At 38.1% G+C, this 12,254-nt stretch overlaps 1 protein-coding gene across 8 annotated transcripts in view; it reads right to left on the reverse strand.

Moving 5' to 3' along the window:
• The window catches only part of HTT (huntingtin), a 182,417-nt gene that overhangs the window by 46,884 nt on the left and 123,279 nt on the right, over positions 1-12,254 (reverse strand). For all 8 annotated transcript variants that reach the window (XM_073342650.2, XM_073342649.2, XM_073342651.2 and 5 more), the window contains 8 exons: positions 11,629-11,770; positions 10,253-10,432; positions 8,087-8,263; positions 7,711-7,787; positions 2,231-2,369; positions 1,466-1,588; positions 527-740; positions 183-328 (listed from right to left, as the gene is read on the reverse strand). In XM_073342650.2, the coding sequence (XP_073198751.1) occupies positions 183-328; positions 527-740; positions 1,466-1,588; positions 2,231-2,369; positions 7,711-7,787; positions 8,087-8,263; positions 10,253-10,432; positions 11,629-11,770 (1,198 nt within the window). The remainder of the gene's footprint in view (positions 1-182; positions 329-526; positions 741-1,465; positions 1,589-2,230; positions 2,370-7,710; positions 7,788-8,086; positions 8,264-10,252; positions 10,433-11,628; positions 11,771-12,254) is intronic.

Consider the following 12,254-nt stretch of genomic DNA (forward strand, 5'->3'; position numbering starts at 1 on the left):
CAATATACACAAAAGAGTAAGCACTGAATGAACTAATATTGGAAACTGACGCTTATACATAAACCTAGAGCCCAGAAATGCTTCTAGACCTGCAGAACTCGCATTGAATCTTCAAAGTTAGAGGGAAATGGAACATATTTGTAAACATTCTGTTGCACTTTTTATTACACTCACTCTCTTACCTCTAATGACATTACTACAAACTTCAGGATGTCACTCTCTTTGTCAGGTGGAATACAGAGAGATGCTGGTAATTTAGAGAGTAATAACAAATACTGAGCCAGTGCACGAGAGAGTTTCATCACAGTCTGATACACCATTGTGTCTCCTATAAAATAAAATGTCAGGGTAAAATCTAGAGGCTTGAAATAAAAATCATCACAGTTAACATTTTCTTTAACAGACAAAAAATTTTGGGCAAAATATTTTACTGCTGAGAATCTTTGATCCCATTAGAGAACTGACTTATTGTGACAACACTGTTATACAGTACAATAAAGAGAATAAGACCTTTATTTTGTATTACCAAAAATATCGCTTAGCTTGCTCCAATAGGCTGAAGTCTCAACTGGCTGCAATGGCTGAAAAACTTGATGGCTGGCAGGAAGTTTTTGAACAATGTTACACACATGGTCTAGGGTTACCCTATGGGCAGTTTCAAAGAGGCTGCTCTTTTGATCTTCTGAGATTTTGTTCATGCCAAGACTTAAACAGGGAGCTAACAAGCTTAAGTTGAACTCCTGAAATCACAAATGGTACATAAAAGTTTAGAAAGGACACATTTCCATGGAGAAAGGAAATTAAAGCAGTTGGGTAATACTATGCAAATTAATAGATCAACATTATGGAAGAGCCACTGTGATTGCCACAGTTAAGGTTGTGTTCCGTTTCATACTTAAAACTGGATTCCAACTTTATTTTGTTTGGAAAATGCCATCTGTCCCAAATTTGCAGCACCTAATTTGCATAAAACTAGAGTTTTCTATGAGTTTTAACTGATTGCTCTGTGTGCACGTATGGGCGGGGGGATGGGGCGGTGGCCTGGGATTCCACTGGTGCTCGAGGGGGGAAAGGCCCAGGACACTGCTGGTGCTCAGGAGGGGTGGGGGCAGTGACCCCAGGCGCCGCTGCGACACTGCACCAGCTGCTGCCGAAGTCATGGAGGTCCTGGAAAGTCACAGAATCCATGACGTCCATGACAGACTCACAGCCTTAACAATAATTAATGCACTTGGCTATCTAGAGCACCTTTCAATTGGAAGCTCAAAGTACTATTTTAGTTGTCCAAAGTTAGTAAAACACAAAAAGTCAAAAAAAACTAAGTAAAATTTAAAGAAGTTTTAATTTCTTTTTTAACAGTCTAATTTGGTCATTAACAGTAATATGAATAGGGACACTTTAAAATTTTAAAATATTTAGGAAGTGTCATCTTAAATTCTCCTCTTCTCATTATGAGAGACATTACCTTACTGGTCATGAAGGAGTTCAGTTCAGGCTGAGGTATCCTATTCACCAGCTCTGCACCTTCCAGCAGTGCAGAGTCTGACCTGACCCAGCACTGTGATCTGACTAGTGATACATACCAGTCCTTTAAAATAAATAAATAAATAAAATGAAATTTACTATACATTTACTTTTGACAGAGCTAGAAAATAGTTCAATTTTGTTTTACCCACTAATTAGTCTTCTCAAAGAGACTGTCCCTTTGCCAATCCAGAATTACTGGATTAACCATGCCTATTTCTATCTGTGGACACAGAGCTGTATATATTTCAATTTAAGCACTGAAATTAGGTCCTCTAAGAGACTATTAGGTGTCATATCATCTAGGCAAAACTTTCAAAGCATAAGGGGGTTAGTAAACAAGAATAAGAAAAACACAAAGCAAGAAAGAACACACAGGATTGCTGAACAGACCGAGGTGGTCAGAGATAAGAAAGATGGTACCTATAAGTCTCTTAAGGAACCAGTGAACAGTTCTGAAGTAGCAAATGGACAAGTTTATCACAGTTAGATATAAATGTATGTGCATGATATTTGGTTAGCTGCAGAATTTAAGAAGAAATAGGCAGCTGATGTTTATTTACCACATTATTCAGATTTGTGCACAGAGCACTATATGGGGATTAAAAAAAGCTTCATTCATAGATATCTTTTACTAATAGAAAAGCTTGTTATAGCACAGATAGCAGATGTATTTTCCTATGAAATATTCTAAATATGGCCTTACTTTGTCTGGAATTACATTCTCTAAGGCTGGTTGGTTTTCCCCATCCAGTGGGTGTGAAGTAACCAAAGGTGAAGGGCTAGTTGTTTCTGGTGCTACTGTAAGACGAAACCTGTCCAATAGCGAGTAAAGTCTTTGGTGTCTGAAAACAGATACACACATCAGAAAATTCGAATTTTAAAAGGAGAGAGATATGGGAAATACAGGTAAGGTACATACTAACTATTATTTGTTAAAAGTATTTAGAGTAAGAAAGATAATTACTAGTTCAACATGCCAGAGAGAGTGAATTTTTCAAGTGAGCTTTACATGAGATCAAGGAGTTATATATTTAATCCAAAATTTTAATACACTACCTTCAAATCAAGTTGTCTTTAGAAGTTGGTCAGGAGTAAAGAGATATATTTTACTGAAAGTCATTGTTTATTTTAGATTAGTTTTTATTCAGAATTGCATTATGCCTTACAGTGCAGTATGCTTTGGAGTCCCATCCCCCTTTCCCCACAAAAAAAAATAAATTATATTTATTTATTTCTTTAAAAGAGGACAAGGATAATATGTTCTATAAATAAAGTTAACCAATACCAAAAAAAGTTTTTTTTATGAGGAATACCTATTTTACATTATGCTACATTTAATATACCTGTGCTAATTACCTAGTACTGATATTCCATTCTTATCACTAAAACTAATTTTTCCACTTTTCTACATTGTCCTCCAGCAGCTACCTATCACAAATTGAATTTGAAGGAAGATAAACAGTTACTCACCTTACAGTAACTGTGGTTCTTTGTGATGTATTGTCTATATATACACATTTTCCATTGTTAGTGTGCATACACCCAGTGAACTCAAGTTTACATTCTTTTGAACATCATTTGTCTGTTGGGGTATGTGCCCAGAGCATCCTCATGCCTTCAACCAAGGGCTTAAAGGGCAGGGCAACCTCAACTGCCCTTCAGTTCCTTTGCCAACAGGTTTTAATTTAGGTTTTAATTAGGGTTGTCAAGCAATTAAAAAAAACTGCAATTAACTGTGCTGTTAAACAATAATAGACTACAATTTAAATATTTTTGATGTTTTCCACATTTTCAAATATATTGATTTCAATTTCAACACAAAATACAAAGTGTACAGTGCTCACTTTTTATTTATTTTTATTATAAATATTTGTACTGTAAAAATAAAAGAAACAGTATTTATCAGTTCACTTAATACAAGTACTGTAGTGCAATCATGAAAGTAGAATTATGCACAAAAAAATAACTGCACTCAAAAATAAAACCATGTCAAACTTTAGAGCCTACAAGTCCACTAAGTCATACTTCTTATTCAGCCAATCGCTCAGACAAACAAGTTTGTTTACATGTGCAGGAGATAATGCTGCCCGCTTCTTTTTTACGATGTTACCTAAAAGTGAGAACAGGTGTTTACATGGCACTGCTGCAGCTGGCATTGCAAGATATTCACATGCCAGATGCGCTAAAGATTCATATGTCCCTTCATACTTCAACCACCATTCCAGAGGACGTGCGTCCATGTTGATGATGGGTTCTGCTCAATAACGATCCAAAGCAGTGCAAACTGACTTATGTTCATTTTCATCACCTCAGTCAGATGTCACCAGCAGAAAACTTATTTTTCTTTTCTGGTGGCTCGGGTTCTGTAGTTTCCGCATCAGAGTGTTGCTCTTTTAAGACTTCTGAAAGCATGCTGCACTCCTCGTCCCTCTCAAATTTTGAAAGGCATTTCAGATTCTTAAACCTTGGGTCGAGTACTGTAGCTATCTTCAGAAATCTCACATTAGTACCTGCTTTGCATTTTGTCAAATCTGCAGTGAAAGTGTTCTTCAAGCGAACAACATGCTGGGTCATCATCTGAGACTATTATAACATGAAATATATGGCAGAATGCAAGTAAAACACAGAGCAGGAGACATACAATTCTCCCCCAAGGAGTTCAGTCACAAATGTAATTAATGCATTATTTCTTAACAAGTGTCATAAGCATGTCCTCCAGAATGGTGGCCAAAGCACGAAGGGTCATACAAATGTTTAGCTTATCTGTCACATAAATACCTTGCAATGCCAGTTAAAAAGTGCCATGCGAATTCCTGTTCTCATAGAATATCACAGAATATCAGGGTTGGAAGGGACCCCAGAAGGTCATCTAGTCCAACCCCCAATTTTTACCTCACTTTCACTTTTCACCTCACTTTCAGGTGACATTGTAAATAAGAAGCAGGCATCATTATCTTCTGTGAATGTAAACAAACTTGTTTGTCTTAGTGATTGGCTGAACAAGAAGTAGGACTGAGTGGACTTGTAGGCTCTAAAGTTTTACATTGTTTTGTTTTTGAGTGCAGTTATGTAACAAAAAAAATAAATCTAAATTTGTAAGTTGCACTTTCACAATAAGGAGATTGCACTACAGTAGAGGTTCTCAAACTGTGGTCCGTGAACCACCAGTGGTCCGCGAGCTCCATTCACTTGGTTCGCAGATAGTTCCCTCTACGGTGCACACCTGGACAGCCACACACGAGAGAATGAAGGGCCACCCACTTAATCAGTGGAGCCGCACAGACATGGCTCCACTAATTAGGTGCCTGGACTCTGGAAAAGACGCACATATAAGGTGAGGTGCTAGCCTTCGGTAGTATAGGGGGTAGATGGGAGGGGGAAGTGGGATGAGAAGAGGGGCTGGGGGGGAATTTGGGATGTGCAGGGCTGAGGCGGCCAAAGAGGTGACTTTCCCCAGCTCCAGAGCTGTGGCTGCTGGGGACAGATGGCCCTCCTTCCCAGCCTCAGCTCTGTGGCTGGTGTGGTGGGTGAGAGACCCCCACCTCCTTTCCAGCCCCAGCTTGGGGGGGAGGGCACATCTACTGCACTAGAAAGGTAAGACTACTGATATTAAAATATGAGTTGTGTGCTTTTATTTGTGCCACGTAAAAACGTTTATTATTGGGGTTTTTTTAATATAGCGGTTATATCAAAGCGCTTTACAATAGTTAGCTAACACCATTAATTTGGGCTTGAATAGGGACTGGGAGTGGCTGGCTCACTACAAAAGCAACTTTACCTCTCCTGGAATTGACACCTCCTCCTCAATTATTGGAAGTGGACTACATCCACACTGATTGAATTGGCCCTGTCAACACTGGTTCTCCACCTGTGAGGTAACTCTCTTCTCTTCATGTGTCGGTATAATAATGACTGCATCTGTAATTTTCACTCCATGCATCTGAAGTGGTTTTTTACCCACGAAAGCTTATGCCCAAATAAATCTGTTAGTTTTTAAGGTGCCACCAGATTTCTTGTTGTTTCTGTGGATACAGATTAACACGGCTACCCCCTGATGCTTTACAAATGTGCAGGATAGGGATGTGTGCAAGGAAGGACAGTGAGGATGCTTGTCATCTTGTGAAGAGAGCACACAGCTAGCCAGGTGGTGAAATGCCTGCCAGATCAGAACATGCTTGCATACGAGAAGTAACCCAAGATGAAATTCTCTGAGATTGGAAGAGCTTTCATTGTGTCTGCAATAGTCACAAACAGTTGGGTAGACCACCAAAATGGTTTGGTCCTGTATATGGAGAATGCCAGTGCCCATCTAACGTCCAATGTGCATAGCTGTTGCTCATCTCTATTTGCATGTGGTTTTGGGTAAAAATTCAGGAACTTCAATTAACTGATTGGTAACTACAAAACAAAGGGGGAAACTGTACAGTGAGCAAAGAGGCTTGAAAACTGTAAATTCCAACTCATACCCACAGATGGCGAGAAAGAAATGAGAGGTGGCTAGGGTCACCCTGCTTTTGATATCCTCTGTTGGAGGCATGAAGACACTCAGGGTGCATGCATGGACTGCAACAGACACTGCTGGTCAGAAAATCCAAATTCAAGTGCATTAGGCATATGCGCACCAACAGTGGAATACATATGGACAAACACTCAAAGAACTTTGTGTTTTGGTAGGAAAACAAAAAACAATAAATTTGCTTTGTTACCAAAACGTAGGAGACATTAATCTGCATTAGCACTAAAAGATGTTGTTTTCTTCACTGAGCTACTTATGTTGTTCAATCAAAAGTGAGTGAACCAAAACTGCTGATTTAAGTTCAGAGCCTGCCCTTATGACTGATTTCCACTAATTCTACGAAATCACATTGACACTGACATTTTGCAGTGCTCTGTATGGAATTTGAAGTCACAGCTCTTACAACTCAAATAGGGTTTCAAATTAGCAGACCTTTAAAAAAAAATCTATTTTCTTCATAAGAAGTTTAAATGCATAGTTCTTTTGATAGACATTCCACCTCCAAAATATGTAGAAACTAGTTTACCTTCTACTAGCTAATGCACTGAATGCTATATATGGCATGCCCAGCAATATGAGAAAGGCATAGGTTATGGTGTGTTGCAACAACAGGTCTGACCTTTTTTTAATCTGTCAATCAGATAATTTTTCTGGCATACACTTTGTCCCCGAAAGAAGAAATTCAAAAATGGTCTACAAACGTACCCAAATATTCTTAAAGAGAGACCATACTGGCGGAAAGCACATCACTGATAATACTGGTCATGAGCCTCTTACAAACCTTTTCAAGATTCAACTTAGACATTTCTTGCTCTTACTATTGTTTCTTGACTTTTGTTACTATTATCAATAAAAAGTCTACTCCACAAGTTATGTTGGGAGTTGTATGATGGAACAAGTCTTGTTAACTAAGCTTATCCCAGGGATGCAGGCAAGAGATAATATTATATTCTTTTTACCAAACCATTTTACAGTCTTGAGCCTTAGATTCTTTCCTCCCCACCAGCTCTTTCCCACAGGATACAATAAACTCCTACTGAAGACAACAGGGTTATTCTTAACCAGCAGTTGTGAGGAGCCAGGTTAATCAGGCTCCTGATCTTTACAAGGCTGTATCAAAATAAACAATAGTAACAGTTTGAATCCTTCTACACAAGCAAGATTAAACTTTGCTATAACATAGGTGAGAGACTACTGTGCTCATGTGACAACATGACCTGGACTTGGTCTGAACTATTCGTCTTTGAAATACTTATGAAAATTAAAATCGCCATTAAGAATTTATAGTCTTTTCCCAAGAATTTAGAGTCTTATAGAGGGTTCCCTCCATGCCCCAATTATAGCAGGCCAGCAGAAAATATCCTTGCAGATGTCCAGGTTGAGTTGTTGTTTTAAAATTCATCTACACTAAAAATTCTACTCTGTCAAGGCAACTAGTTACAACAAATGGTTGTTCCTGAGAGAGCTACAATATGGTTTCCATCTTGCAGTACAGAGAGGGCCTAATCATGTTTTAATTGGGTACTCAAGTCATGGCAAATCTGGGCATACTTCCACTTTTATAGACATAACTTTAAAAAGCAGTGTCACCTCATTAAAAACCATGCATGGTTTGTACTTATTACATACTATGTTATGACAACAGGGACCTATTACTAATATTTTACCTTGGTGCTAATCCACTGTTTTGAAGATATTCCTGAATTCTATCCAGTTCTTCAACTGGTAACTGAGAAATGCTGTTCTGTAGAAAACAGTGACAAAACAATAGATATGAAGCACCAACAGGAATAAAACCATTCATATGTATATTAGCAGACTAAGAGCAGCAAGTAAAAATTATTAAACAATCTGGAGACCATAACACAGGATGAAACTGAATTACTCAGACATGCATGCTAAACAAACTGACATTCTGTTTTTCACAAAGCACTAAACATCACGGTCAAGTAATTAAAATGTGCTTTAACTTACATCACATTCAATTATTTGCTGGTATTAGCAACTCTAATTTAGAGACATATATTTACTTTTTTTCCCTACCTGGAAAGTTGCAGCCAAAAGCATTTCTACTCGACGACAAGCAAGTGTGTCAACCATGCGAGCCAGCACACGGAATGGAGTACACAAAAGCTTGTCCACATACAACATTAACACAGCACCAGACTGGCTGAGATGAATGCCCTCTAAGCATTGCAGGGTCTTCTTTAGTGTTGTTGGCTAAATATTAGAAAAAACAACTGTTACATTTTTTTTCTCATCTTATTTATTTTGTACATACTGTAACACAGTTAAATATAAAAGGTGCTGGAACAACAGACGGACTGCGCTAAACAAGCAACTGGTTCCAACGCTTAAGAGTTTACAGACTAAAGGAACAGTGGTTACAAAGACAGTAGAGCAGACGACTAATTGAATGTTGTGTAAAAATTACTATTTAAACAGGTTTGAGGGTAGGTGGATTTTTAATTATTTTTTTAAATTAAGGAAGTGCAGAACAGGGGTTGGTGAACAGTAACTGGGGTGCTGTTCAATTGTACAAAGCAGCTAGACAGAAGACATGAAGTCTGAAGTGATGAATGAACAAACCATGTGATTAGAAGTGGCATAGAATTTAGGGAGCAAGAGTTAGTGTAGTAGTAGGAGAAAGTGAAGACAGAGGGTCTGGGGTGGAATTAAAGAGCTTTGAAAGTTACAGACAGCTTGAATTTAAGGTGAAAAGGAAATGAAGCAGACCTTAAAAGGAGCCCTGGGAAAGGAAAATAGCATCTGCAGAGTTTTTCAGGATGGGAGACAACAAAAAGGCATGTTTAACCGTGGAAGGGATAATGCCTGTGCAGAGGTAGAGGAAAAGTGAGGTAAGAAAATGAGAATACGAGGAGTAAGGAGATTATAGTGGCAGATAATGCGGTTGATAAAGAACAGAAAGGATACTTCACCACTAGAGATTTGAATGAGGAGGTGCAGAGAAAAAGATGATAAGTGTTCAATGCTGTTTATTTTAATTTTCAAGCAGTTTGTGAAAAGTCTAGTAAAACAACTTGTCAATTAAAGCACAGCTGTCACCAATGTTCACTTTTAAAAGAGAAACTTGAGTGAATGAACCTGTCTTAAAATAAAGTTTAGCATTGTTTAGTTCCCTCACTCCCAAATATATGCACATAAACCTACTTCCTATGAAGCCTTCCCCTGCTTATGACTTGAAAGAGATGAATATGCAGACAAGGGAAACGGCAACAAGTTCAGAAATCTTCATGGAGAATGCACAACCCATTAGTGTAGGATTAGGGAAGAGGGCACAAACCAGCATTGCTCTTTTATTACTCTTTAGTCTTGTTAGGGTCAACATGGCAGTGAACTGAATCCTACTTGTTCTTAGGCATTAGCAGCAGAATCATCTACTGATTTCCAAATATCTGTACACAGCTATTGAAGGCAAAGGTGCTACAAAAATGTCACAAAGGACTTAATTTGCATTTCAGCACTTTATTACTTGTGATGATGCATAGCAAGGAAGGAACGTAGATTGACTGACCCCAGTTGAATTTATAGGACTGGCAGTTGAGCAAAAAAGTCTTAATACTTTCCATATCAAATATGCTCAAATTATGAAACAAACATGGATGCTTTCTACAGAGTTACTTCTATACTTTTTAATTAGTGTGTTTTCCATTCAGGAGTACAATTTGTAGCGAATACACATCAGTGCAGAGGCTCCTAGAAGATAAACAAGATCCATGTTGCATTTATGATTTGATTAATCTATAACACAGCAACTGACAAAGTATGTTTGCACTCTGTGAGGCAACAGAAAGGCTATGAAGATGAAAAATTTGAGTTTGTAAATAAAGAGGCTTAAGATCATAAATTAATTTCTCTCCAAAGGGTTGTAAACATGTGGGGAAGTGAACACAAAGTTTTTAGTTACCCAATGTCTAGAGTTTCTTTGTATTTGTTAGTATTAGCTTGTAAGCTCTTTGGGGATAATCACATCTACCTACCTGTGTGTCTGAGTAGTACTAAGCACAATGTAGTTCAGATGCCAAGAGTTGTCTTTTGCACCAGTGTAATACATATAATAAGTTTTGCACCAACACCACATTTGGTGCTGTAAAAGACCCAGAAAGGAAAAAGCACTCAAAGTGTTTCCAAATACAGTTAACAAGAAAGGCCTAAACTTCATTACTAAAAGGTTCAGGTCAAACTTACAGTTGCGAGGTTCTCACACCGAGACTGAATAGCCTGGATGAAGAGACCGCTGGCTGCTGAATTCCTATGAACAGCACTAATAAAGTCTTGTACTGGAGGCTCATGAGACAGATTAATCAGATCTTGAACATGATTCACTATAAGCCACGTCAAGTGTTCTGAATCATGTAGGTTTTGACACTATGGGGAAAAAAAAGGTAAAAATTATGGATTCCATAATTCTAAAATTACCATTACTACCACCCGTGTAAGCATTTCATTATTAAAAAAATAACAAACAATGCAATACTATTTATACACAATTAAAAGCAAGTAATTTTCCACTGGAAAAACTGAACCACATTATGTTAAAAATATTCTGTTTACAAGTGTGCACGTTTCATTTCCTTCTAAGCTTTATTACTATGATCATTTGCATAACCACCAGATCTTTTCTTTCAACTTCATTTGATCCTGTTGCAAATACACCTGAAGTCATAATCCTTTATTTGCAACAAATTATTTCAACATCCATTATGTTGTAATTAGAAAGACAATGAATACTGGTAGAGAACAAATGGAAAGAACTAGTAAACTCAAAGACCCTGCTTTTATGCAACATTTTTAGTAATGAATGAATTGATACACACTTAATATGTATCAGAATTGTTTCTGCAAAGTCTCAATGTTTGTCCGTAGTTTTTGTTTCCTTTTAAAGTGAACACTCCATCTCTTTCATGGCAGTTAACTATTTATGTCTTCAACAGTTAATGTTTCTCACTTGAGGCAGAACAATCTTCTAGAAAGTGTGTACTAATATCAGTACAGAGACTGACTCCTGTAACACTGTGTTTGAGAGCCTACGAAATCTGAAGCCATGGGAGTTGCCCTATTCCTGAGAGCCTGAACAGAACTGGGGAATGCAGTAGCAGAGTAAATATATGTAGGAGGGTTTAAGGTGAAAAGAGTTTATTCTAATTATGACATGCAGAAACACTCAGCCTCAGAGCAGGGTCTAAACTTTCATAAGCTTCTTAGTCTTCTCCTGAGATCACATATGTAAGAATACAACATTCAAGACATCATTGTTATTTACAAAGAATAATTTTGAGGACAACTAAGATTCAGTGTAGAGAGAATGCCTAAGATAATGCACAAGTATCTAAAATAATCACACTAATAAGACATATGCATAGAAAGAAAAAAAAGAGCATCCGCTTCCAGAAGTGAAAATTGATATATAAAAATTCCATGTAGTTCCCCATGGAAGTAAATATGACTAAGATCTCTCACTTTTCCCTTATTGTGATCACACTCTGTACTTCAAAGATAAAGCACCCAAGCAAAATCCAAAAAACAAACACTTATAGGTTTAAAATTCACAGTTCTAAACTTACAACATAGTCACAAAAAAGAATGAGCGCGCCTCTTCGTACTATCTCTCGATTGCACATGCCAAATTTGGATTCTGAATCAAATTCATCACTGTCTCCAGTTATCTGAGGGCTCAGCAATTTAGTACTGGAAAGACTGTGCCTCCTGTAAGAAAAACATGTTTTATTGCTAATATTTCAGTCAAAGTAGATACTCAATGTACATTGTAAAGGAACCCATTTTAAGCATTCCTCAATTTGAACTGCTTTGTCATTAGTTCTTTAGTCTCTTGTGGGGTGTTGTGGATTACATCTCATTACTAAGGCTAAGATTTTGTCATTGCTATTTTTAGTAAAAGTCACGGACAGGTCATGGGTAATAAACAAATTCACAGCTGTCGTGACCCATCTGTGACATTTGCTGTTGTGGCACCATGGTTTTCCCCAAAACCATGGTGGCGGGGAGCTGTGAGGTTCCCCCTCTGCCCATGGCAGCTGGAAGCTGTAGGGGGGCCCCCCTCTGCCCACGATGGCTAGGAGCTGCAGGGTGACCATATTTCCCAAACAGAAAACAGGACACCCCCAGCCGCTCGCCTGAGGCGTCCCCCCCTTCCAACTCCCAGTGGTCCCTCCACCACCGCTCCCATGCG

The sequence above is a fragment of the Lepidochelys kempii genome, chromosome 4 (genome assembly GCF_965140285.1).
Source record: "Lepidochelys kempii isolate rLepKem1 chromosome 4, rLepKem1.hap1, whole genome shotgun sequence".
NCBI classification, from domain to species: Eukaryota; Metazoa; Chordata; order Testudines; family Cheloniidae; genus Lepidochelys; species Lepidochelys kempii.